This window comes from Gadus chalcogrammus, chromosome 20, assembly GCF_026213295.1.
Source record: "Gadus chalcogrammus isolate NIFS_2021 chromosome 20, NIFS_Gcha_1.0, whole genome shotgun sequence".
NCBI classification, from domain to species: Eukaryota; Metazoa; Chordata; class Actinopteri; order Gadiformes; family Gadidae; genus Gadus; species Gadus chalcogrammus.
The window spans coordinates 1,734,254-1,761,686 of NC_079431.1; the positions used below are offsets into that span (position 1 = coordinate 1,734,254).

At 46.6% G+C, this 27,433-nt stretch overlaps 2 protein-coding genes across 4 annotated transcripts; both read left to right on the plus strand.

The window, feature by feature from the left end:
* Positions 1-5,733: 5,733 nt before the first annotated feature.
* Positions 5,734-6,782, plus strand: tmsb4x (thymosin beta 4 X-linked). The gene is made up of 3 exons (XM_056579654.1): positions 5,734-5,828; positions 6,309-6,419; positions 6,508-6,782. The coding sequence occupies exons 2-3, from the start codon at positions 6,320-6,322 to the stop codon at positions 6,534-6,536; spliced, it is 129 nt and encodes a 42-aa protein (XP_056435629.1). The 5' UTR covers positions 5,734-5,828; positions 6,309-6,319; the 3' UTR covers positions 6,537-6,782.
* Positions 6,783-18,068: 11,286 nt separating this feature from the next.
* Positions 18,069-27,288, plus strand: egfl6 (EGF-like-domain, multiple 6). 3 transcript variants are annotated; one of them, XM_056580000.1, is made up of 13 exons: positions 18,069-18,259; positions 19,833-19,912; positions 20,186-20,278; positions 20,451-20,570; positions 20,853-20,972; positions 21,624-21,758; positions 21,849-21,971; positions 22,388-22,450; positions 23,177-23,419; positions 25,213-25,284; positions 25,381-25,476; positions 25,749-26,011; positions 26,522-27,288. In XM_056580000.1, the coding sequence occupies exons 1-13, from the start codon at positions 18,186-18,188 to the stop codon at positions 26,630-26,632; spliced, it is 1,593 nt and encodes a 530-aa protein (XP_056435975.1). In that variant the 5' UTR covers positions 18,069-18,185; the 3' UTR covers positions 26,633-27,288. The 3 variants fall into 3 exon arrangements, with proteins under 3 accessions (XP_056435975.1, XP_056435976.1, XP_056435977.1); XM_056580001.1 differs by having other exon boundaries at positions 23,177-23,377; XM_056580002.1 differs by lacking the exons at positions 21,849-21,971; positions 22,388-22,450.
* The last annotated feature ends 145 nt before the right edge of the window (positions 27,289-27,433 follow it).

A 27,433-nucleotide genomic window follows, 5' to 3' on the forward strand; every position in this document is an offset into this window, starting at 1 on the left:
CCGGAGCCAGAGGAGGGCAGAGAATCATAGGCAGACCCGCAGAGAGCCACGGGCCTAAGCCCGGGGCTCGAAGTAGCTCACGGTATTTCACGGTATAAGTGACAGCCCTAAAGGAGACGTACTGCAATGTTCCAACCCAATTGGATGTCACGGCAGTTTCCATGTTACGTTAAAGTTTTATACTATGAAAGGTCAAGACTTGTGTTCGACTGTGGGGAAAATAAACTTCCAAAAGTACCTGAAGGGATAACAAGCAATGCCACTGTGGTTATTTAAAAAAAATAACGATCTTCAGCAAATACCAGGGAATGCGTTTTCTCATCTGAAAGATCTTGCTGAACTTAATCTTTACCAGGCAAAAAAGTACGGGCTGAAGAATGTCGACATCAATAAGGATGCTTTCAAAAATTTGACAAAGTTCCTATCACTGGATTTAAGCAACAATCGTCTGACTTATATTCCCGGAAATCTTCCTCCCAGTCTGACAACGATTCGGCTCAATCAGAACAGCTTTTCTGGTATAAGAAATGTGACACATCTATTCTTGCACCAAAACTGCTATTTTAGCTATAAGTGCTTCAAGCCAGTGAATATTTCAGATGAGGGTTTTGCAGTTTTGACGAAGGTTCATGACCTTTCCTACAACAATTGAACACACGGTCCAAAGGGACTAACAACAACGCTAACCAACCTGGCACTTACTGACAACCAAATACATTACATTTTTACTATTTTTCCATTACTTTCATCTTAAGGTACTTACATTTATTATTAGTTATCTTTGTGAATGAGTGATGATGTGGACCTGATCTTATTTATGGGTTGAATGCTTTAATAATCTGTGTAAATAATTAACCACTTTTAGGTCATAGTGTTATTAAGCTTTGTTTTTTATAGATTTTTTAAAAGTTCTATAATAAAGGGGCCATTCTTTTTTAAATGGAGGTTGGGCTGAACCGTTGTCATTTCGAAAAGGGCAGAGTGATAGATATAACAGAGTGGCGACCCTTCCATTGGACTCCGTTGTAGCGTTTTTTGCCGCCTACTTCCGGGATATGGAGCCTTGCATAGTTCCAAAACATCCATTTACGGCGTAGGAGATCATTCATTTCCATTGCTGGCCGTTGAGTAACTTCTGAGGTAAGTGCATTAAATAGCTACCTCTTTTGAATTGTCAACTGTCTATATTGTATCCGAGGCCCTTTATGATGCATATACTGATATTTATTTGTATATGAACAGCGTAATTATGTATATATTCATCTTTGTAGATGACAGATTGCCTGCTAGTTTGTTAGCTCGACTTCGCCATCGGTGAAGGTATTTCCGGGGGTAAATTGATTAAATTGCTACCTCCTTTAAATTGTCAACTCTCTATATTATATCAGAGGGCCTTTTATGATGCATATTAGTGTTGGCTCGTTCGTTCACGAACCGGTTCGAGTGAACGAGTCTTTAGGACGAACGAACCGAACCGGTTCGTTTCTCTCGTTCGTCTCGTTCACCATTCGATTCACCGGAAACTCGACTGAACGAACGAACGAGTTCGCGAATCGTTTGTTCGTTAAGCCTGGTTTCCGGTAGCGGTAAATCGCATCATGGAATAATAATAATACATTTCATTTAGAGGCCCCTTTCAAGACACCCAAGGACACCTTACAGAGCATATAGTCATCATTCAAAACTATGTAAAACAGACTAGGAATAAAAGAAAAACAGAGGTTAAACATGAAGAATAATAATAATTAATAAAACTCAAAGACGCCTACAGTGAAGGGGGGACCTCACTAACCACCACCAGGAATGCACGCCATTGCACGGTTCTCAGCTGAGTCAGTCAGACTCAGTGGAGTTAGTGCTACCGGAAACTCGACTGAGTGGAAGTACGAACGAAGGATTCGCGAACGACTCCTCTTGGCGAACTGAATCACACGAACTGGCTCACGGAAACGAATCATTAAATCCACCATATACTGATCTTTATTTGTATGTGCACAGCGTAATTATATATTTTATTTTCGTAGACGACCGATTTTCATTCATTGCCTGCTATTTAGTCAGCTTGATTTCGCCAGCTGTGAAGGTATCACTGCACCAGAAGTTAAGCAGTGAATCTCTGACAACCTTTATTTGGTTAGTTACTGATGTAGGATTACTAGGATCAAAAAGGTTGACTAACGACGGGTTTGATCTGCTGAACCTGACGGTGTTAGCTACGGTGTTGGAGTACTGTGTGTCTGATAGGGCTGTCACTTTTTCCAAAAATGAAATTCGAACGAATTTCGAATGTCCATAATTAATTCGAATACATTCGAATACATTCGACCCCCCCTGATGGTGTCGTTATGGTCCGCTCAGCATTGTACTCCTCGCAATTCTCCATTTTTAATAGCAGTTTTTTAATAGCCGTATCTCGGTTCAGTTACGTTTTGTTTCAAACACCTCTTGGCCTATCTGTATCGAATGTTGATTCAACATTCGATACAGATAGCCAGGCCAAGAGGGTCGGCAACAGGTCAAACTGATAAAATGTTAGCGCGCCCTCTGCTGGATCGAAAGCAGACTACTTAAAATGGTCTGAAGTTCTTATGAGACGGCAGCACACACAGTTCGAATGGAGAATTACACTTCGAATTCTAACTTTTCACCCCACCTTCGAACGAATATTCGAACTTCGAATAAAAAGTGACAGCCCTAGTGTCTGATGCTATTGCTAGTAGAAATAAGGTTGCTTTTGTTGAATTATACCCTTGAAAAGGCTGTTGGATAACATATCCGAATAGGAATTATTACACACAAAAAATATAAGCCATAATGACAAGCTTTCAAATGTTATTACAGACAGCAGTGTCATTTTATTTTTTCTTCATAATGTAAGCTTCTGTCCACCCCTTCCCCTACTGTTTGGCCATGTGTGGGGAAACTCATTGACCTACAGGCTATTCAAGGTCTCCTGATTATTTTCACTCTCCTGCAGGTGGTGGCTGTTGGTGCTGGTGGTGGCGGTTGCTGCTGCTGATGGTGTATGCAGCTGATGGTGGATGCTACTGATGGTGTTGGCTGCTGCTGCTGGTGGCTTGAGCTGGCTGGTGCCGGCAAACACTGCTGCTGCAGGGGCGCTGCTGCTTGAGGCGATGGCTGCTTGAGCTGGCTGGTGGTGGCGAAGGATGGTGGTGTCGACTTCTGCTGCTAGTGGTGGCGGCTTGTGCTGGCGCGGCTGTTTGTGGTGGCGACTGCTGGTGGGTGGTGGTGGTGGTGTTGTTGGTGGTGGCGACTGCTGGTGGCTGGTGGTGGTGGTGGTGGTGGCGAAGGATGGTGGTGTCGACTTCTGCTGCTGGTGGTGGCGGCTTGTGCTGGCGCGGCTGTTGGTGGTGGCGACTGCTGGTGGCTGGTGGTGGTGGTGGTGGTGGTGTTGGTGGTGGCGACTGCTGGTGGCTGGTGGTGGTGGTGTTGGTGGTGGCGACTGCTGGTGGCGGTGGTGGTGGTGGTGGTGGTGCCCTTCCTTTCGACCTGATGCACTTTACTATCCTTAACCTCAGCCTGATGTATGTAGAGTATTTTCTTTGTTTATTAATAACTTATAATATTCCTCCCTGTTCCTTCACTTTGTTCTTGTTTTACAAGTTAGATATACACGCACACCTGTTTATACATTTTTTGTTCTTGTTCCACACATGAATAACATTGTTTTATTTATTGATAGCCCCTGGCTCTACTTTGCTGTTCTTGTTCACTTACTATATGTTTGCTTCGTTGTTTTTAGTCCTTGTTCCCACTTGTTTTTGGTTCTACAAAACTCAGCCTGATGTGGAGAGGATTGTTTTCTAAACACTCAGCATCTCAAACACTGGGTCAAGCTGGTGCATCCTCCTTTGCAGCGTGCAGATGTTAGGCAGTGGAATCTGCATTTGCTGGAGGGTTTTATAAACAGTGGTCCATTTTACTTGTATTGCTTTTCTAATTGTCTTTCCTCACCGTATTGCTCTATTGTTAACACTTACACAATATTCATCTCTGTTCCTTCACTTTGTTCTTGTTTTTCAAGTTGGATACACACACCCACATTCGTGTTGTCTCACCCATTGTTTAATAAAAAAAAATACTATTTCATTCATCCAACATTCATTTGTTCTTAAGCTCGAGGATCCCCATATTTGGGGACCCTCGAATACTCTCGCAGCAAAAGGCATACAACACTTCCCTTATTGTGTAGAAATAGTCATACTGCATATCAAATTAAACATGAGAAACTCCGCTACAAGCACATATATTCAATTGTATGCACACCAAACACAACTCAAACGCCAAGCATATTAAAATCAAATATCAAAATCTGAATAGCGTCAGAAAGTCAACCCACTCTCCACATTTACCGCACCGATACTTCGTTGTACACAAACAAATATCATCTCAAATGAAAGCTAAGACCATGACGAGTTCGGCAGTACCACTGTCAAGGCCCTAAACTCAGTGAACCAGCAGCCAAAGAATACAAAGGTATACAACCACTTATTTACAGCGACTAACATAAATTCTGTCTTACCTTTGCGATTTCTTGATAAAAAGTTGAACTTGAGGGCAATAAACTCCGGTTTCAGTACGTCCAACATGTCTGCATTTGTTTACAACCAGTTTTAATTTGAACCTCACTTATTTTTAGTAGATGGCATCCTTTCATGACGCATGCATCGACGTTGGTTTCGCGCTAGTTGTATTTGCTTCCTTACTGTTAGCCAATCATGTGTCTGGCACACATTTCGATACTGCCCCTAAAATCGATTGGCTCTTACGGTTAAAACGAGGTGTCAATCATCTAAATCGACCAATCCCCGGCCGAATTATTAGCCTGCGTAACAGGATGTAGCCAGGAGCGCTAACTCCGGTAGTGGCCTCTTTAAGCACGAATTCTGACGAGTAGGCCTACTGAGAAAAATCAAAGAAAAATCAAAAACTGTTAAATGTATGTGATGTTCACAGATAATGACATAAAAGTGAAATATATAGTTCAGTACATCAAAAACTTCAAATGGCAAAGATGGTGCCGAGATGTGCCAAAATGACCAATTAGAGAGTGCACCTAAATAGTCATTACTAAAACCTCTGTAATTTTTCTCTGCTTAACTTTATGATGATCAAACTTTGCAGGGATAATATTCACACCTTGTGCTATTATTTGATTTCGAGTTTTAGCTTCATCAGCATCATTTCAAAGACATATTCATAGAAGAAGTGTGATTTCATTTACTCTGAGCCAGTGACATAAATACAGATACTTACAAATCTGAACACATTTCACAAGTGTTCCATTGATAATGACACCACAATTATCCAAATAGACCTTGTATATGCAGAGATATACTCTTTTCATTTTGGGTACATCATTTTCGAGCAGAAACCTAAAAAATCGGCTGGAGCTTAACAGTATAAGTGATACTTTGTGTATTGCTTCAAGTCTTAAAAGTATCATGGTTGTGTGGTCAGCTCCTGCCTCATCAGAAGAAGTTGACTGGAAACTAAATGCTAAATGGACTGTTGCTACTCTGCTTTCTCAATCGCTCTCTGACCACGGGTAAGTGAATAGGAATTGCAAGCAAAATCAAGTTTTGGAACTATACAGACTTACATGAACCACGTGACCACCCTGCCGGCGAGATCAGAGTGTCGCAAGTCTTCTCTCTCTACGGCTCTGGAAAAGGGTAGTGAACTCTGAGCGTGACGTCAAGTTACGATTTGCATATCGTCGAGTACTTAGACACTGGAACGCCTCCCATCCAACACTGCACCCTTCAACCAAGGAAAGGACAGACGCACAGCCTAGAGCACCTACGGTAAGCCTACTGTTTGCATTTTAGTCTGAAATAATTCTAGTGATGCATGTTGCACTCAATAGTTTACTTACTACCGCTGAAACGAAGGCGTTGCTTTTTGTTGATGCAGGCGTTTGTGATCGACGACATGGACTTATTTCTCAATCTAGCAAGTGTTGTCGTATTGTCTAAAATACTACATAAATGTATTCATGCAACGATTATCAGCCTCATAGCTGTTATTTGGATCAGTTTGGTTAATTCCGTCTTGACTTTGCGACCAGGGCGTTGGTGACTTGAGGGTACGCGGAAATCAACATTTACCCTCCCAATTAAACAGGAAATCCACGTGCACGTTCCAACCTTTTTGCATTCATTAATTCCCGTAATTAACTCAGTTAATGAGCACTGTAGAAACTACGAATGCGTTTAGTTTGCTTTGATTAGGGAGGGAGGGGGGCAATAAGTGAGTTAATGTAAAGTTTTTATTCATCCCTAGAGAACCCGCAAATATGTCAGACAAACCAGACTTGGCAGAGGTGACCAGCTTTGACAAGACCAAGTTGAAAAAGACTGAGACGGAAGAGAAGAATCCGCTGCCCACCAAAGAAAGTAAGTTCTGCTCTTAGTTCCGGGGGAATGTTTGTAGCGGTTTTGCTGGATCCCCCGTCATTTGTTTTGAACCCTTGTCTCTCTGCAGCCATTGACCAGGAGAAGGCGACGTCATGAGGGCGCTGTCCGTGAACGCGCTGTACAGTCTGCACCAACGACCACCTGCAGCACAACTTGGACTTCGCTCGCCTTTTTTCTCAAATGGGCGAAATGATTCCACTTGCTATCAGGAACTAATGTCATCATGGCCTCCTTTTTGTCTTCCTGAGGCTGCTTCCATTTGTAATGCATTTAATCCTTTGTGAAATGTCTACTTGTGGATGCAGAATGTTATGTGATTTGAAAAATAAAATGTAAAAATCATTTGCTTTGTTATTTCGGACAATATGGTCAGGAGAAGCTTGGGCCAGGATAGAGATGACTAGCAACTTCCCTTTGGTTGTTATTTGGAATAGGGCCACAGTGTTTCATACCTCACAACGTTGTCTGCATAGTGGGATAAATGCAGGAGAAACCTGATGAGCCAATCCTCAGAGTTCTGGGGAGATGGTACTGTGCTAGAACTGGTGTTAAGTCAAAGGGGGACCCCCTCACATTCACTTAATCCTGGAATAAGTACATTCAACTTTTAACCAGATGCAGTACTACGACCCAACCAGTCGGCATTTGTTTCATAAGATGCTTGCTCTTCCCCAACAGAATTGACACTAAACTAGATCATTTAGCACATCCTTTCTCCGCTTCCATTACGATTAAGGGTCGGATTGAACCTAGAAGATGAATGCTTGAGTCCCCCGCCCCCAGCCGACGCTAGACTATCCTGCCTCTCGTGACGGGCATAACACCAGTGAGCGTCACGGCTGCAGCGGCGTCTCAAAGCAGATGTTCGTCTCGTTTCACTGTCAAGTCAGAAAGAGCTCAGCATGGTGACGTCTACAACCTGCCAAGCAGGGGTATAGAGCCATCATTGCAACAGTATGTTGAGCTTTCCTTTGTGTAATAAACATATTTGGACATGCTCCACACGGAGAGGTACATTGCCTAAACGTTCAAGTTGGCCCCCAAGAGAATTGCTAAGTCACTCCTAGCAAGGCAGGCAATCGATCCCAGATTATACTCCATACTGTAAAACTCTAATACATGAATGTTTTCATGTTACACCACACTCTGAGAACACAGGTCCCTTGAACAGGAAGCACGACAAGGCCGAGCGCAGATCAGTTCCTCTCGGTTATTTTTACAGCGCTCGGCAGCAGAGGAAGCTGGCCTGCAGCGTGGGGAAACAACGTCTTTGTGTGTTGTGTTGCTGCACAGCTCCCAGCGCCAACTTCTTGTTTTATCGACAGCAGTCTAGCACTTTAATTGTTTCAACTATTTGAGCACATAGCGTGAATATAAAAATAGACATATATGTATTTGCTGGTGATGATGCTCATGATAAATACTTTATTTATACCGAAGGAAATTCAGGTTTTCAGAAGCAAGATAAAAAAAGATAAAATCAAATAAGGAATTACATAAACATTAACTATTAGATGGAAGGACACACCTATACATATATATTCAGATACATGTACCCACATACATATACACATAGAAACATAAATATATACTATATATATATATATATATATATACACATACACCCACACACATGCATACATACTATATTATAGATGAAGATGATAGAATATGAGGGTTATTGTCATTTGAGCACAATGTATTTTCTTTATTCATCTGTTGAAAGTTGCAAAAAAAATATCGGTCCTATCAAAAAATCCATGCCCGATCTAATTGCGTTTGAAGGAGGGATTGTGTCGTATGATAGATGGACTGTGAGGTTACAATGAGCTAGGCTCAGTCTGGTGGCTGCACACAGATGCAACTCTAACTGCATAACTGGTTTATGAATTAATGCAAGACATTTCCCTGGGGACTCTGTGAGGGTCTCTGTCCCAGGGAATTGGTATGGCGGAGAAGGTATTAATAAGGAATCAGTTGAATACCTACTTCCAAGCCTGTGCAAATAAATGTAATGCCTCTTAAGGGTCAATCTTATGACAGACTCAAGAAGACAGATCTCGACTTTATTACTTTAATTTTTTAATCCCAAGAATTCCTCTCTTCCAATTAGAAGAGATTTTAAATTCTAAGGTTCAAAAAGCATTGGAACACACACGCACACACACACACACATTTACATGTATGGATGTTGATGGAACAAGTATTACCAACACACACATGGAGACCTCACTGCTTGAGAAAGCATGTGAATTTGTGAAGCTGCCTGCACACAGGAAGTGAAAGCCGGAGTGATGAAGTGGGAGGTATCAGCGTGCGCAAGAGGAAGAGCGACAGACAGAGAGGTGGAGATGAGGGGCAGGGGAGGACAGGGTGGGGTGAGGAGAGGGTGACATGTTCACAAGACTACATAAGCTGAACATCACAGAATTAGGGCTGGCCGGCGGGAAAATGCCCGGCGAGCCCGATGGCCCTATGTTTATCTAAAAACTTTTGCTTCTACTGGAGCATATAACATTGTTTCACTATCTCTTGGCTCGTGGTCATTACACCCTGGATGCAGGGGCGTAGCCACATGGGGGCCAGGGGGGGCCACGGCCACCGTTGGTCAGAGGTTGGCCACCGCGCTGGCCCCCCCCCTGAGACTGAAAAAAAATAAAAATAGAAATCCTGAACGGAAACGCTGAAATATATGCAGTATTATTTTGAAGTGCAGTCTAAAACTGAACCCCCCCCTCACATCAATAATATCCTGGCTATGCCCCTGCCTGGAAGGTTATGATGACATAATGATATTTTTTATGTAATGTAATAGAAAATATTTTTTTCTATTTTGATTCCTGCATTTAGATCATAAACCCTTGAATCAGAATGACTCATGAAATCGGTCAAGAAATATAATGGTTATAGTGCTTTTCATCCATTTGAGCCGCTGCTCTGTGTTTGCTTGCGTCGGTTCACAGGCCAGTCCTGGTGTCTCCAATATTGCGGCTACGTTGACGGGCAATCCAGTGGCCGATGTTGCATCTCTGTATCCATCTATGATCATTAAAATCGTTAACATGAACACCCCGTTGTGCACGAGGCTCCCACCTGAGAGCCACTTCTTCTATTCTCACCCAGAACCAGAACTGAAAACAAGCTAAACTCCTCCTTACTGCCTATTCTAGCATGCGATGAGAATACCAAGCACATGTTCAACATCAGTCAACACACATTCACTGCACTGTTCGCCACGCTTCTATTGTGTACAACAAACAACGAGTAAGGAAAGAGTGCTGTATAGGGCACGTTGTGCGAGAGGAAGTGGTTTCCAGCAGGCTCCATGCTGTGCAAGGCAACACCACCACATCTGCGATGGGGTTTAGTGGGGTTATCTATCTAGGTGTTACTGCTGCTTAGCAGACGTTTTCGTCAAAGGTGAGTGCATTTAGATATCAATAAGGAGCCGGTCATTGTATCATCTTGGTTAGGGATGCCTTCGGGTAAACTGTGGACGGTCTGAGCCCAGATCTTAACCGCTGGGAGTCAAGCACCCTAAAAAAGTCCCTCGTCCATTTCATATGAAAGATCTGCACATGCCTCCTCTATGATGTAAGCTCAGCCAGACGCTGTCCATTGGCTCATTCTTAAGATGGGGGTCATCATGTTGTAGGAAAACCAAGAGACCAAATACATATAATATATATATAAACATACAGGGTGAGGTTGATTGCAAGCTGTCATTGTGCCACTGTGCACGTGAATAAAGTGAATAATATAAACTAAAGCGCAACTGTAAATGATGGTTCCTGTGATGATGACACGCCCGGGGCTGAGATGGGTTTCCTTCTCTCTGACGGCCCGTCAGGGCACAATGAGGCCTAGTCACAGGCCCGCAGCGAGATGAAGGAGGAGTGTGCTTCTCTGTCAGTATCCCAGACAAACACACGCGTCCTACAATGGTCGCAGTCCAGGGGATTCTGGGACACTGGGAAAGTACCTTCTGTTGTTGTTTTGTTTGGGTAAAGGGCATTGTAGCTCACATGAATGAATTGGGTCTGTGTTGTACTGTCTTAAATACCCAAGTGAGTGTAGTCCCGCGTGTGTGTCTGTGTCTGTGTGTGTGCATGCGTGTGTGTGTGTGTGTGTATGTGTGTGTGCATGCAAGTGTGTATGTGTGTGTTTGTGTGAGTGTGTGCGTGCGTGGGTGTGCGCGATTGTATGGATGTGTTTGTGTTGAGCCTAGTTGAGAGATATGAAACTCTAACTTCCGCCATTCTGCTATTTATGACTCGGCTTTCTGTTCTCTTTGTCTGTCGTGCTTCCTTCACATGGCGTGCGCCTCCAGTTAAACAAACAAGTTGCCTTAGTTACATGGTGCCTATTCAAGATTCACCACAATTGTGTTCAAGCCGTTGATCATGAAGAGAACGGAATCCCTGCCCGCTGCCCTGTGTGATGAGTAGAGGGTTAAGGTTCGGACCCAGGCTACTATACTGACCAGAGCGGCTTGTGTTAGACCCTGCAGGAGGTCAGTGACAGCCGTCTGACTGCATCCACACGACTTGTTTCACACTTGCTTATCTTCCGCGCGTCATTTCCTCCGCCAAAACAAATTGAGATTGTTCCGCAGTCGACGGTCTGAATGCTCTTGATTAGAAGGAGAAAAAGCATTTTGCAAAAAGCATTTAGTCAACTCTTCCAAACCGTTGTGTGCTACTGTTCAAATTATTTGGTTGGAGGATTAACAGCGACAATACTATTCCATTGTGTACACACTGTAAAGGATCATATAATCCCCAAGAACTCGGTTCAGGTTTACAACTTGACAGTTCAACTTCAAAGTTTTATTGGTCACGTGTTTGCAAAAAATAACGTTTTACATACATGCTTGTATCATGTTGTGAGTCATGGAAATAAACTGAACTGAACTGAACTGAACTAAATATCTTAGGCGTCAGTCAGGAAAACCTTCTCTTAACATCCCCTGGGATTTGTAGTTCAGTAGGGGACCCCTGGTGCCTAGGGGTCCCGGATGAGAGGAATAAAGGGCCCAGGGTGACCCCTGAGCCTTAGGGATCTCAAAGGCTTCCTGAGTTCAGGGACTCAAAGATAGACGGTTAAAAGGAAGTGATTTATGAGACTCTTGAAATGAATGCACAACAGCATGACTTGTTGGTCTCACAGTGAGGTTGGCAGTGTGTCAAGATATATTGGAGCTTTGATGACAGTGGCCTGACCAAAGCACAATGTCACGCCAGTCAACATGATACTGATCTTCTTAGGTCTAGCATGTGTGCACCACAATCCAAAACATGTTAACCAATTGTATTAGACCCTGCAGGAGGTCAGTGACAGCCGTCTGACTGCATCCACACGACTTGTTTCACACTTGCTTATCTTCCGCGCGTCATTTCCTCCGCCAAAACAAATTGAGATTGTTCCGCAGTCGACGGTCTGAATGCTCTTGATTAGAAGGAGAAAAAGCATTTTGCAAAAAGCATTTAGTCAACTCTTCCAAACCGTTGTGTGCTACTGTTCAAATTATTTGGTTGGAGGATTAACAGCGACAATACTATTCCATTGTGTACACACTGTAAAGGATCATATAATCCCCAAGAACTCGGTTCAGGTTTACAACTTGACAGTTCAACTTCAAAGTTTTATTGGTCACGTGTTTGCAAAAAATAACGTTTTACATACATGCTTGTATCATGTTGTGAGTCATGGAAATAAACTGAACTGAACTGAACTGAACTAAATATCTTAGGCGTCAGTCAGGAAAACCTTCTCTTAACATCCCCTGGGATTTGTAGTTCAGTAGGGGACCCCTGGTGCCTAGGGGTCCCGGATGAGAGGAATAAAGGGCCCAGGGTGACCCCTGAGCCTTAGGGATCTCAAAGGCTTCCTGAGTTCAGGGACTCAAAGATAGACGGTTAAAAGGAAGTGATTTATGAGACTCTTGAAATGAATGCACAACAGCATGACTTGTTGGTCTCACAGTGAGGTTGGCAGTGTGTCAAGATATATTGGAGCTTTGATGACAGTGGCCTGACCAAAGCACAATGTCACGCCAGTCAACATGATACTGATCTTCTTAGGTCTAGCATGTGTGCACCACAATCCAAAACATGTTAACCAATTGTATTAGACCCTGCAGGAGGTCAGTGACAGCCGTCTGACTGCATCCACACGACTTGTTTCACACTTGCTTATCTTCCGCGCGTCATTTCCTCCGCCAAAACAAATTGAGATTGTTCCGCAGTCGACGGTCTGAATGCTCTTGATTAGAAGGAGAAAAAGCATTTTGCAAAAAGCATTTAGTCAACTCTTCCAAACCGTTGTGTGCTACTGTTCAAATTATTTGGTTGGAGGATTAACAGCGACAATACTATTCCATTGTGTACACACTGTAAAGGATCATATAATCCCCAAGAACTCGGTTCAGGTTTACAACTTGACAGTTCAACTTCAAAGTTTTATTGGTCACGTGTTTGCAAAAAATAACGTTTTACATACATGCTTGTATCATGTTGTGAGTCATGGAAATAAACTGAACTGAACTGAACTGAACTAAATATCTTAGGCGTCAGTCAGGAAAACCTTCTCTTAACATCCCCTGGGATTTGTAGTTCAGTAGGGGACCCCTGGTGCCTAGGGGTCCCGGATGAGAGGAATAAAGGGCCCAGGGTGACCCCTGAGCCTTAGGGATCTCAAAGGCTTCCTGAGTTCAGGGACTCAAAGATAGACGGTTAAAAGGAAGTGATTTATGAGACTCTTGAAATGAATGCACAACAGCATGACTTGTTGGTCTCACAGTGAGGTTGGCAGTGTGTCAAGATATATTGGAGCTTTGATGACAGTGGCCTGACCAAAGCACAATGTCACGCCAGTCAACATGATACTGATCTTCTTAGGTCTAGCACGTGTGCACCACAATCCAAAACATGTTAACCAATTGTAATCGATATGATGTTGAATTTTAATTCAATTAAAATAAGTAATTGCTTCAATGTACACAAATTTACAAGGTTTCATGCATTTCTTTCAGCAACAGACGATGGGGAATTCAGGGAACATGGGTCGCCTTTTTGTCGTGTCTTGGAGCCACAAATCAAAATCTTCTCATTAAATGATGAAACTACATGAAGGAATGGGTGTCTAATGGAGGAACAGAGTACAGGGAAGCATTGCAGAGCAATCTCACCCCTGTGGATTGTTTAGAAGACTTCCATGTTGTCTTGCTTTGCATAGGCAATGCATATTTGCAATGCATCGATTGTGCACTTAAGATGTGGCAAGAGATACTAACATAGCAGGGCATATGGCCCGTTGAACAAGATGACTTGCTTTTACTTTTTACTTTTTATATAGATATATATATATATATGTATATATATATATATATACGGTATATATATATACATACATGTATATAATCCGATTTATGTAATTACATGCTATTGTAGAACTGCAGTGCAAAATACTATTGAATAGTTTTGAGTTTCTCAATAGTTGCATTTGCGGTTATACAATAATAATCTGAGGAAATTCCCCATAGACCCTGAATTGAGACCAGGCGGCAAGCTGAGTCTCTTACAGATAGGTTAGGCACATTGCTGTCAAAGCCTGCTACGCACAAAAACCTGTTCGCCCCGTCCCGGCGGGCGTGTGTGATCACGCTGGGCGAGGGGGGGGGTCGGGGGGTGGGGGGGGGGGTGCATGCTACCAGTCCGGCGGCCCCCGGCCCCACTCTGTCATTATGTGTGACCTGTGATGCTCTCAGCATTCCTACAACCTTCACACCATAATCACTTTTTTTGTGTGTTGCGCGGTGTCTGTCTATCAGTTTGTTTGTGTGTGTGTGTGTGTGTGTGTGTGTGTGTGTGTGTGTGCGTGTGTGTGCGAGTGTGTCTGTGTGCGTACGCGCTTGTGTGTGACTGTTCATTTGTGTGATTGTGTAAATGCGTGTAACTGTGTGTGTGTGTGTGTGTTTGTGTAGGTGACCGTATGTGTGTGTGTGTCTGTGTGTGTACGTGCATTTGTGACTGTGTTTGTGTGACAGAGTGTGCGTGTGTGGGACTGTGTGTGTGTTTGTGTGAAAGTGCGTGCGTGTGTGTGACTTTGTATTTGTTTCACTGTGTGTATTTGTGTGTGCGCGTGTTTGACTGTGTGTGTGCAAGTGTGTGACTTTGTGTGTGGGTTTTTGAAGAGAGATTTAACTACCTTTATTTTATTCGGAATTTCATAACATCGAAATATTGAAGTACTATTTATTTAGTTCTCTAATTTGCCTGACTGGAAACTCCCCTCAGTGTTGTTCGTTCTCAACCAGAATAATGTGGGATGAGTTCTCCGAGGTCAGATCTCTTGACGCTCTGATCAGTCTGGATCCCCTCCCAGCTGTGCGCTGACCTCAGATCGCTTCCCAGGAAGAGGGGCTTCCAATGAATTACAGAGACATTAAGGCCCAATCCCATTTCTACCCCTTCCCCCTCCCCCTTGTTTTGAAGGGGTAAGGGGAAGGGGTAAGGGGTAGAAATGGGATTGGGCCTAAGGCTGCTGCTGTATCACTGAGGTTGTATGTGGTTCGACGCTAGGTGCTCTCGTAGAAAAAAATAAAAGATGGGCTGATTTATGTTTCTTGCAGATTAATAAAAACAATAACAACAAGGATGTTTCTGATGCAATATGAAACGTCCCATACGGTTTTCCAACCCAAACTGATCCTACAAACTTCAAAAGTTAGACAAAAGGCATTGTCTCACGTCTGGCCCGGGACTGAGGAGCTGAAGGCCTTCAGCTTAGAACAGCTTCATCAGCAGCACCAGCGTATTAAGTGCATCGCTCTAGTCATCTCCGTACTCTGGGCAGGATGTGGTTACGTAGGCCTACCCATGACTTTCAAAATAACTCCAGCACAGCCTCGCCTTTTATAGTCAATCACCGTCGAGTGCATGAGCCGGGAAACACAGGCCCTAGCGTTCCCACTGCTTCGTTCAGGACTCAAGAGTTTACAATAGCATAGTCTCATTATAGCTGCGGCAGTTATAAGGTCAAGATTTACTGAATGCATTCTGCAAAACTAGAAACTGCAAATAGAGAAGTAAATGTGTATTCCAGGAAGTTGGCAAACTTACTTCCTGAAATGATGAAATGACATTTAAACGTTTTTCTAAAGCAATGCTGTTCCTCTAGCTGTTTTTCTGAGAGAAGATTTGGTAAAGGGAACTGTAAGTAATAATAGAAGCTGAAAGCTTTCCTTGTTCCAATGCATCAATACGTATTATTTACACATATTTAAATGCTTAACATTCAACATTTACAAACGACATTGACAAATAATGATACAAAAATAGAATCTGTGTTTAATTAACACAGAGAGAGAGACTGTTTAATTATGAAATCGCCAAGGCATGAAGAGCTCCGCTTTAGAATCACATTTTTCAACTTTACAATAGATGTAATGGAATCTAGATGAATGTATTGTAATAAATGTATTTGGATAAACATTCAGCCTGGGTCCATTCCAGAATCAATGATCATGTCTCCCCCATGTGGCCGAAAATAGAACAGCCGAACAATGTCGATGAGTGGAATCGCCTGAAGAGCACATACATTACGTGAATAAGCTGCAAGACCTGCCTGAATGCAGGGTGATGTTACGGGAATGTTTACTTTCTCAGGGGCTATAGATAGCCACACACACTACTACCAGCGTCCTACAAACAAACAACAGCCTCTTAGAGCCAGGCCAACCACTCAGCACACATGCTAGGGATGCCAGCAGTATTGTCTGTTGTTGGTCGGGTTGCAGTGACCCAGGATGGCTACACAATGGGACCCCAGGGGCTGTGTGTGTGTGTGTGTGTGTGTGTGTGTGTGTGTGTGTGTGTGTGTGTGTGTGTGTGTGTGTGTGTGTGTGTGTGTCTGCAGATGTGAGTGAAAGGAATGCAGCCAATCAACAGCCTTCTCACAGCCTGATCCACCACAAAAGAGTTGTCTACGATTTGTTTACGTTTGTTCCCCTAACTTCGAGTCTGTTAACTGATCCGTCATTCCAAAGACATCTTGGTGTTTCCCCATACGTTACCTGCAGTTCATTTTGAGTCATTATTTCTCTTTTTATCTCTATTTTTTACGAATCATTGTAGGTGCAAATGACCGAATGAATATTGAAGTATTCGATGCATATGGTAAACGAGGTGAGACATATATATATATACCTGTATAGAGAGAGAGAGAGAGAGAGAGAGAGAGAGAGAGAGAGAGAGAGAGAGAGAGAGAGAGAGAGAGAGAGAGAGGGAGGGGGGGGGGGGGGGAGTGAGAGAGAGGGAGATAGAGAAATGGCAGAGAGAGAGATGGCAGAGAGAGAGAGAGAGAGAGAGAGAGAGAGAGAGAGAGAGAGAGAGAGGGATGGCAGAGAGTGAGAGAGAGGGAACAGAGAACGAGAGAGAGAGAGAGAGAGAGAGAGAGAGAGAGAGATGGCAGAGAGTGAGAGAGAGGGAACAGAGAACGAGAGATAGAGAGGGGGGGGGGGGTAGAGAGCCACCTAAACGACCCGCCTGGGAAGACAATCCCCTGGTGATTCCACAGAGATATCACCTGTCCTGCTCGCTGCAGAACAGAGGAGCCATGGTTGTGAGCAGATGTTGCCGCTGCCTAAAAGGGTCCCAGGCTCATTAAAGACTTGTGGAGCCAGGAGTTAGCCTGGGTTAGCAGGGCTTCACGGGATAATTAGGACATCAAAGCGCAGGCAGGGGGTAATGACAGGCCTGTGCGTGTCTGGCTTCAACGATTAGTTGATCCAGCTAATTATTCACAGAGACAAAGGCCGATAGCACACATGCTCACACACACGCACACATAGAGACACACTAAATGGCCCTTCCTTTCGGCGGTCTGGACAAACAACTCCATGTGATGCCGTGTATGGTTTCATCCTCAACATCTAACCCCCCCACCTCAAGCAGCCCCAGTTTAACTCTTCATGCCCCCACAAACCGACTTCAGCACCGACACCGGACCCAGTTTAACCCTTCATGTGCCAAAGTGACACTCCATCTCTGGGGAAGAGTTTAGCCCTCGGTGTGGGCGGGAGAGAGAGGGGGAGTTAAGTGAGGGGAAGAGAGAGAGAGAGAGAGAGAGAGAGAGAGAGAGAGAGAGAGAGAGAGAGAGAGCAAAGTGAGAGAGAGAGAGAGAGAGAGAGAGAGAGAGAGAGAGAGAGAGAGAGAGAGAGAGAGAGAGAGAGAGAGAGAGAAAAGTGAGAGAGAGAGAGAGAGAGAGAGAGCGAGAGAGCGAGAGAGAGAGAGAGAGAGAGAGAGAGAGAGAGCAAAGTGAGAGAGAGAGAAAAGTGAGAGAGAGAGAGAGAGAGAGAGAGAGAGAGCAAAGTGAGAGAGAGAGAGAGAGAGAGAGAGAGAGAGAGAGAGAGAGAGAGAGAGAGAGAGAGAGAGAGAGCAAAGTGAGAGAGAGAGAGAGAGAGAGAGAGAGAGAGAGAGAGAGAGAGAGAGAGAGAGCAAAGTGAGAGAGAGAGAGAGAGAGAGCGAGCAAAGTGAGGGACATACAGAGAGAGTGGGGGTGACTGGGAAGGGGAGTGGAGTTAGCTTCTGGGGGGGGGGGGACACATGAACTCAGGCTCCCCTCGGGTGAGGTCTCACTCGGAGCGCTAGTGGATTCCTGGATAGTGCCCGCTCACTAGCCGCTGCAGCCCACAGAGCCGTCTGAGCAGCCAGCTGAGAGGAGAGTCCGCACACAGCTGCAGACATGCAACAGTTCACCCTGATCGCCGCTCTCCTTTGCCTGGTCTACGTCTCGTCTGGCAGCGCAAACGTCCGCAGGTAGGACCACGCTTCAGACGGAAACACGCAGGCTGCAGACAAAGAGAGCTGCCGCAGGGTCTGACTGCAGCTCACGACATGGAAATACGTCAAGGACGTCAACGTTGACATATTGAGACATGTATTCCGGTCTTTCTGCAAGCCTTGCCCCAAGGTATAATCGGTCACACAAGGTATAATTGTCACCACGTTTTCCTGAGCGCTGGTCGTTGTTTATCTCTGCGTTGAGTGGCAGCTGAGAGGCAGAGTGAACCCTATGTTGTGTCGGAGCTCCGCACTTACACTGAAGGTTCAGGCAGCTTAGCTTATGGAGGTGTCCCTGGGAGGAGACCCATCGCCGCACCACGCTACACCTCCACCCGGGGGCTGGCTGCAGGGGGGCCGTGGCGTCTAAATACGGCACGACAACTGCTCCTAACCCAGGAGGACCACCTGTTGCCGCCGGCCCTCCGGCTCCTCCGGGCTATTCTGGTGGGTTTCTACCAGGTTTCAGATTCCTTAAGCCCCCGTTGAGCCCGGGTGCTCCCAGGGGCCCAACAGGGTGCTCTCAGGGCCCCCTCAGGGGGCCCTGAGAGCACCCTGTTGGGCCCTGCGGCTGTGTCAGGGTGAGAAGGGTCACCTTGACCGTTCTCATGGGATACTTCAAGGGTGATGCTATAGATCTGTGAGCAGTGAGAGATTCTTCCTATATGTTGTCCAGTCACTGCAATCGCTGCTTTTTCTTTCTTCAAATTGGGGTATAAAAGTACACTCGTGCAGCAGCCTGTTTGTAGGTTGAGTTCATCATGCTTCCTATTAGCGTCTGGAGGCTGCAGATCGCCTGCAGACAGGAGAACGTCTCACTATACCATAGACTTACTCCAACGGAAACACAACCACAACCACCGACACAAGACGTTTCCTCAAGGGAACCCTAAGAGTCTCTGGGGTAGGAGCAGCAGAAAGGAGAGCATGTTTTCATGAGGCTTCAACAGCATGTCTGCTTCTGGGATTCTTCACCATCTGCAGCCTGCATCCTGTCTCGGCAGGAGACGCTGTCGACTCCCCAGGGAGGATGGTTAACAAAGGCTTTGCAGGCTGTTTGGATCCGACACCTGTGTGTGTAGCGGGATCGTTGCAGAAGAGGTGCAGGTGCATACAATAAGTGCGGACACTTAATGCACGCACTTATTGTATGTTATACATCCTTGCACTTTAAAATAGCCCTTAGCATCATGTAGCGTCTTATCCTAGCTATCTGTGTTGTATACAGGGAACGGGTTAACCTGGTGATTGTTAGTGCTTGGCACTTGGTTCTATAAACATCCTTACTGTACCAACAGTGATATATTGTTTCTCTTTCTCCTGCCAAATGTACTTATTGCAAGTCCCTGTGGATTAAAGCATCTGCTAAACACCGTCAATGTAAATGTGAATGCATGGCTTACAGTCTGCGGTCATCAATCAGCCCACCTTAGAGACATCAGCTGTCAGAGCACCAACGAGGATAAAATGCAGTTCTTTGGAAGGTATCCGTTTTCTTCGGGGGGTGTAGTTGTGAATAATCATGTTTCTGTTTGTCTCGTTACGTAAGCCAACCTGGTGTGTGTCGCTATGGGAGGAGACTGGAGTGTTGCTACGGCTGGAAGAAGAATGGTGAAGGACAGTGTGAAGGTAGGAGGATCCGTACAACAGGCCAGAAGAACTTCTTCACACAAACCCGGCTTCTGTCAAACAACGAGAACGATAACTGGCAATCTGAGCTAATATCCTCTAATGGTGGATTTAGTGGAGCTTTTATTTTGAAGTGGAAAAAAAAAAAATATATATATATATAAAGACAGAAAGAAAGAATGACCAAAAAACCTGAATGAAGTTTGCGGTCTAACTCTAGCCCCTCATCCTTTAACCACCATCCTGTAACTGTACCTCTAAATGCTTCCCCAGCCCAGTGCACGCCGGGCTGCAAGCACGGGGAGTGCGTCGGCCCCAACAAATGCAAGTGCTTCGCGGGATACGCCGGCAAGACCTGCCACCAAGGTCAGTGACGGGGTCCGGAACACACCGGGTCAAACCGGTTCCACACAGATCGGGTTCCTCCTCCACCGCTCCATCCTTCCCCTTGGATCAGACCTTCCTGACGAAGCGTACATCCTGCGGTTTGGGGGAACCGGGCTGAGTAAGATGGATTGTGATGTGTGATGTTCCACAGACCTGAACGAGTGCGGCCTGAAGCCGCGGCCCTGTGAGCATCGCTGCATGAACACCTACGGCAGCTACATGTGCTACTGCCTCAACGGCTACATGCTGAAGCCCGACGGCTCATGCGCAAGTGGGTGCCTTCCTCCCCTCCTTCCCTCCTTGCTACCCTCCGCCCTTCCTTCCCTCCTTCCTACCTTACCTCGTTCCTCCCCTCCTTACCTCCTTCCTAGCCCCCTCCCCTCCCCTCCATCCATCCTTCCTACCTTCTTTTACTCGCCATCATGGAGCCGCATGCAGGATGTAAAGTTAATGCATTTATAAAACTGAATCAGTGAATCGATTGCGTGTGTGTGCGTGTGCGTGTGCGTGTGTGCGTGTGTGTGTGTGTGTGTGTGCCTGTGTGCCCGTCCAGACTCCAGGACATGCTCCCTGGCCCACTGTCAGTACGGCTGTGAGGAGGTCCAGGGGGAGATCCGCTGCCTTTGTCCTTCCTCAGGCCTCCAGCTGGGGGCAGATGAGAGGACCTGTGTGGGTGAGTCCCACTGAGACCCAGCACACACACCGCAGTCAGCCACCATAACAAACACGGCGCCATCCAGGTGTTTCACTGGATGATTGACACTAGTGTACAAATAAACACAGATATGCGGCGCAATAAGAGCCAGGAGGGCAGACTGTGGGAATATTTCCATAACCTCCAGCCCACAGGGGAATATGCTATAACCAGTGTTTTGGCGGTGTTGATGCCTGTAAGGATCTTTTGGTGGTATCCATCTCCATTTGATTTGCCACTGTTGCTAGGCAACAGCGGCTAATCTATGTAAATGACAGCTGTTGCATACAGCATCTAGGACATGTGACTCTAAAGTGAGTCCGCTGTGAAAGGAATGCCTTGTTTTTTAATTCCTACCTCGATGGAATTTGAATCATTGAGGTGGGTCAGGTCAGTTGCCTCAACAGCAAGTCTTTTATCTCTTCCACTTAATGTCTGTAAACAGAATACATTCCAGTGTGTGGCAGCGATAGCATATCACACACTATATGCTCTGTAAGGTGACCTTGGGTGTCTTGAAAGGCGCTTCTAAATTAAATGTATTATTATTATTATTATATAGCAGGTGTCAACAGGGTTCAATACAGCCAACCAAATCTCACTTCCTCTGTCTCTCTGTCCCCACTGCAGATATTGATGAATGTGTCACTGGCAAGAACCTGTGTCCCTACAACCGACAATGCATCAACACCTTCGGCAGCTACTTGTGCAAGTGCCAAAATGGCTACGACCTGAAATATGTGGCAGGCAAATACGACTGCGTAGGTAAGGTTCAGCCTACTAGTGGAAAGTATAAGCGCAAGATGCGTGTGAGTCATTTGCACATGAGTACAAATGCGACTCTGCCCATTCCAGACCTTAATGAGTGTGACGCGGGCGTCCGGAGGTGCAGTGACCACGCCGTGTGTCTGAATACCCAGGGATCCTACAGGTGTAGGTGCAAGCCAGGCTTCAGAGGCAATGGCTTTGAGTGCTCCGGTGAGATCTGCTGCACCCAAGTCCTCCACAAATGAACGAGACAAGCCCATAGTTTTGATGTCTCATGCATCGGATCGAATAGAGCGGTCTGGCGATGAGCGAGGCAGTAGCTGACTTCCAGAGTTCGCCGCAGGTCTATAAACCATGAGAACTCTCGTCGTTTTTCCTGGCACATATTTCCCCCCTTTCTGTAAAACGTCTGCAAAACCGTAGACGTGCCAAGGCCAGTTTCCTGTTCTTGATCCCCTCTTGCACTTTGCACGAGGGATGCAGAGATTGAAAAAACACCTGGGCAAACATTGTACGGTTACAGACGCCAGCGGCCTAGAAGGGACACGGCAGTGGCTTGGGTCTCACTGTATGCCCCTCCCCCCCTCGCCGCTGTGTGATCTGAAGGACTCCTCTGTGTTTTATAGTCAAGCCCTTCTATCAGAGTTCTTGGGACGGCGGTAGAGGAGGGGCAGACGAACTCCTCAACGGTGAGACTCAGAACGCAAGGTCCACCTCCGCTCTCTGCTCCTAACTCGGCCTCGTAATGCACCACCTATCCTTGCAGTTTTCCACCCGTCCTAACAGTGCTCCACCTGTCCTAGCAGTGCTCCACCTGTCCCAGCACTATCCGTGCCTTGTCCTGCTCCACCTGTCCTAGCAGTGATCCCCTGTCCTAGCAGTACTCCACCTGTCTTAGCAGTACTCCACCTGTCTTAGCAGTACTCCACCTGTCCTAACAGTGCCTTGTCGTGCTCCACCAGTCCTTACAGTACTGTTAGCAGTGCCTCGTCGTGCGCCATGTGTCCTAACAGTGCCTCGTCTTGCTCCACCCATCCTCTTTGACCGCCATGCTCTGTGAACCCTTGCCCGACCGTCTACTCCCTGTGCTCAGCTCCCCGCCCCTGTCTCCCCATGTCATCCGACATTGTTTGTGAAAATTGGCTTCTGCATACATTTCCAATGTTCACACTGCCTGCACAGCATGGAGTGTATCTGCCCTGCTTACTTTTAATTGGTTCATTTGTCAACCATGGCTGCGCTGTAAAAGCGATCTCCTTAATCGCCGTAAGCTTGACATGTGGGTCCGGGTCCAACCCACAGCTGCAGAGTTCACTCGGCGTTCGTACGGGAATGACTAAAACATGCCGGTCCTGGGGTTCCGCCGCGTGATGGCTGTTCCATGTGTCCGACACGTTTCCCCTTCCTGCCCACAGCCGTCCCAGAAGCCCCGGTCAGGCCCGCGATCCCGGACCCCGAGCGCATCAAGAACCTCATCCCGGAACCAGCGGCGACCGAGGCTCCCAGGGGCCGGCAGCAGCCCTTCGACTACGAGGGGGAGGTGTACATCGGCCCGGAGGAGGAGCAGAGGGAGCTACTGCCCGAGGAGGAGCAGGAGGAAGAGGAGGAGGAGGGAGGTGAGGAGAACAACCAACTCGGGCCAAGAGGAGATGTTTTCGGTAAGCCATGCTCCCCTCGGCCCGATGGCTTTCATTAGAGGGGGGGGTTTAGGAGAGACCGTGGGTGGTCCGCATCAAACAGAACCAAAACAACTTTAAGTTGATCCCTGCAGTGCGAATGTGTAGATATGGACATTCCCACTGCCTAATGTTTCAGTAAAGTCTTAAAAGTAATGCAGTGAGAAACATCTCCCTTAATAGACAAAAAGGACATAAGGTTAAGTTAAGGAATAAGGTTGTACTGTGTTCAGGGCCGTTTGGTTATCTTTTAACCTGCCCTCTTAATGGCTGATTATGGTCCCACGTTCACACAACGCAAGGGGGTTACGGACCCCTTACGTCCTTGCTGACCCTCCTTGCGTCCACCGCAAGTGCCTGACTTGCACCTCCAAAAAAATGTTTACCTTCCGTCAAGGCCACGGAGCAGCAAGGGCTGTGATTGGTTCGCTTACTAAAACCCGACGCAGAACCATATAGGTTCACGACTGCTTCGAAGCGTCTGCGTGGTCATTGCGTTGCGTGAACGTGGAAGCATAATCAGCCCTTTAGCCTCTGCTGCACGCCACATCCTAGTTGCTGACCTCTTGCAGATGTACACAGGAACCGAGAGTAAGTAATGTCTGGCTCTGCCCCAAGATGATCCAGATTTCCTGGAGGCCTTCGAAGAAAGATGGTGAAAATGTCGACAATGAAATAATGTCATTAACATCATGAAACACGGCAGGGTCACAAAAGTGTCAAACTACAATAATAGCTGTTTTGCCAGAGCTTTCCCATCTGAATTCAACATTGATATCACACCGTTATCTGAAATGCTATTAAGCTAATTCTGTTATCCCAGGAAGCAAATCCCCACAACATGAGCCGGTGTAACATAAAAAAACTGTGACACAGGAAACAATTTTAACCCGTTCTTCGTTTCCCCTTATCATCAAAACAAGGGTAAAGACAGTTTTTGACAGAGATACAAGCTCAAGGCACACATAGTATCGTATCTCATCAGACTTGTGGTGTCCCAAACATGACCTAAAGCTAACGCTACGCTAGCAGAACCTTCATTCTTCCCAAACCCCAAACCGCCACATGGTTGACTGACACGACCGGCAGCAGAGTGAGAGTGAGAGTGTCTCTGAGTGCGGGCGGCGTGAGGAGACAGGCCCCTCAGACATCCATACCCTGGGGGGTGGAATTTTTCTGGGCTGGTATGTGAGAGCCTGGGGGCATGGCTCATCCAAGGTGTCCTCGCTCCCCCCAGGAAGAAAGGGGGTGGGGGGGCTCCGGGGAGTCGAAGCCGTTTATTAAGCGCGTCCGGGGAACAGCTGTTGTGCAAACAGATTGGAGAGTCTGTCACCCGCCCCGCGGCCTTCCCCCCCCCCCCCCCCAGCCCAATGCTCGCAGAGAGCGCTCCACAGCCCCAGCTGTTGCACATCTGGCTGTCTCTGAGGCCACTCTCTGAGGAGTAGGGAGAGGGGGAGATGGATCAAGTGCTTCTAAATGCCGAGGTCGCTACGCTGAAATGTGCAGCAAGGCATGTCTAAACAAGTGGGCTAGGAGATAAAACGTTATTTTATCGCGAGGGGAAGCCATCCTATGCATATTTTAGAACGCTACGGGCGCGAGATGACAGGACTCTCTGACGGCGAGAGTCAGAGCCGCTTTGCCGTATCGTGATTTAGTGTTCCGAGAACACTAAATCTGTGAAGCGCGCCACATATGAATGGAACTATTTCCACCGCCGCAAGGTGAATACTTGAGCATTTGTCTTGACCCAAGTTCACCTCCTCTCTCTGCAGTTTCAGAGTTTGAATCGCTCTACGGCCCTTCAACAGAGATCCAAGAGATCCCACTGAAGCCCGTGCAAGAAGGTAAAGTACATTTTAGATGGTCTGAAATCATGATGGAGCCATGGTGTCGACTCGCTTCTCATTTGATTTGTTAAACCTTTTCCTTTCGTCTCCCAGAGTTCATTCTGGACTGTAATTTCGACCAGGGAGCTTGTGAATGGGTGCAGGACAAGAGTGACGACACTGACTGGAGTGTAGCCTACCATGAACGAGGTACATGAATGGATGTGCTTATGGATGGACGAAATGGTGAGGGATTCTATTTATTTATGGAAGGATGCATGTATGAATGGATGAAAATAAGAATTGGTGGATGAATAACTCAATCAGTGGATTGAGGGAGGGATGAATCCACACATGGATACAGGGTCGAATGACTGAATGCATGGACGCAGCATCAGCAAAGGCGCACCAAACTGTCCCTCATCACAACCCCCCCGCTGACCGGTGACCCCCCCTCCCCCCGGCTGACCCTTGACCCCCAGGCGACCAGTACTACATGGCGATGAGCGGCCTGCTGGGGAACGACCGGGACGTGTCGCGCCTCAAGCTGCTGCTCAGCGACCGCGCCCAGCAGGGCAGCTTCTGCCTGACCTTCGACTTCCGCGTGGCGGGCGAGGACGTGGGCACGCTGCGGGTGCTGCTGGACGCCGACGGCTACGCCGTGTGGGAGCAGGGCTACAGCCGCGCCCAGGGCTGGCAGACGGAGCTGCTCACCGTGGCCTGGAAGGAGGAGGCGCCGGAGTCGGTGGGTTCACGTACACACGCAGAGACAAGCAGGCACTCACACACACACGCAGGCACAAAGGTACACACACTCACACACGCAGACACAAAGGTACGCACACCCGCAGACAGAGGCAGACGCACGCACGCATAGACACGCAAGCACCCACTCACACACGCAGACACAAAGGTACGCACACACGCAGACAGAGGCAGACGCACGCACGCAGGCACACACGCCGGCACGCCGAAGGCAGGCAGGCACACAGACGCGCACACACGCAGACACAAAGGCAAGCACTCACACGTGCAGACAGAGGCAGACGCACGCACGCATAAACACGCAGGCACGCGCTCACACATTTCCCTGAACATCTCTGCATCAGAGTCAAACTGTTAGACAAAGCGCTGCTGTCTCCTCAGAATGTATGAGGGTTGTGATCGATGATGTATGACGGGTGTGAACGATGATGTCTGATGGGTGTGATCGATGATGTCTGATGGGTGTGATCGATGATGTCTTCCTCTACAGATCATCTTTGAAGCTCAGCGGGGGGGTGGTGTGGGCGGGGAGATCGGGCTGGACAACGTGGTCCTGACCTCGGGCTCCTGTCAGGTGGACGACGACGAGGCTCTCTTCTAAGACACCCCTCTAGTACAGAGGTCTCCGTTAGGAAACCTCAACGATTCTTTGTTCTCCGTGGGCCTCTCTCTGGTGGAGTTCCTCCTGCCAGGGAGAGCCTCAGTGTGGCTGGCTCCTCGAAGGTCACCCACGCCAGAGAGAGGAAGGCCCATGGTCCTCTAAAGTCTAAAGGGAAGATATATTGGTGCATGCAGGCTAGTGGTCAACAGCACACCACGCTGCTACACTGCCGTTATCTTGATGATGATGGAGCGACGAAGTGTACTGTACTCTTAGTATTCACAGAACATATCTCAGGTTTAGATGGAGAGAACCGTCACTTTCATGGTCACTGAACAAAATACAATCATTTGTGTGTGGTTCGCTACCTTGTATAATGATGGTGGAAATTATCTCAAAACAAAATATATCATTTTTTTGTTCATTTTTTGTTATCGTCGAAAAGATTGTGTATCGTGTTTGAAGGTTCAGATGCTAGGAACCTCGGAGTTTGACCGCTGTAAATTATGCTTTCGTATTATGACAATAAAATGTTTTTTTCTATACGTGTGTGTGGGTGCGTGTGTTGTTGCTGCTTTTTAAATTGCTGCTATCGTTTGTTGCAACGTCTCGTGAATATCAACTGAAACTCATGATCTGTATGTAGAGAAACATAAATCAACACACATCGTAGATTACTTGATATTGTCTTACCCAAGCCTAGAGATATATACCACATACCTTTACATCAACAGCATAGCAATGAAACCCTAATATACTATACAATAATTATGGGGTTCCATATTTCAATGACACTTTTTG

Coding starts and splice junctions, on each gene's coding strand:
- egfl6 (XM_056580000.1), top strand. CDS start 18,186: ATGCAACAGTTCACCCTGATCGCCGCTCTCCTTTGCCTGGTCTACGTC. Junction 20,571..20,852: donor GCCCGACGGCTCATGCGCAA/GTGGGTGCCTTC, acceptor GTGCCCGTCCAG/ACTCCAGGACATGCTCCCTG. Junction 21,759..21,848: donor AGGCAAATACGACTGCGTAG/GTAAGGTTCAGC, acceptor TGCCCATTCCAG/ACCTTAATGAGTGTGACGCG.
- tmsb4x (XM_056579654.1), top strand. CDS start 6,320: ATGTCAGACAAACCAGACTTGGCAGAGGTGACCAGCTTTGACAAGACC. Junction 6,420..6,507: donor TCCGCTGCCCACCAAAGAAA/GTAAGTTCTGCT, acceptor GTCTCTCTGCAG/CCATTGACCAGGAGAAGGCG.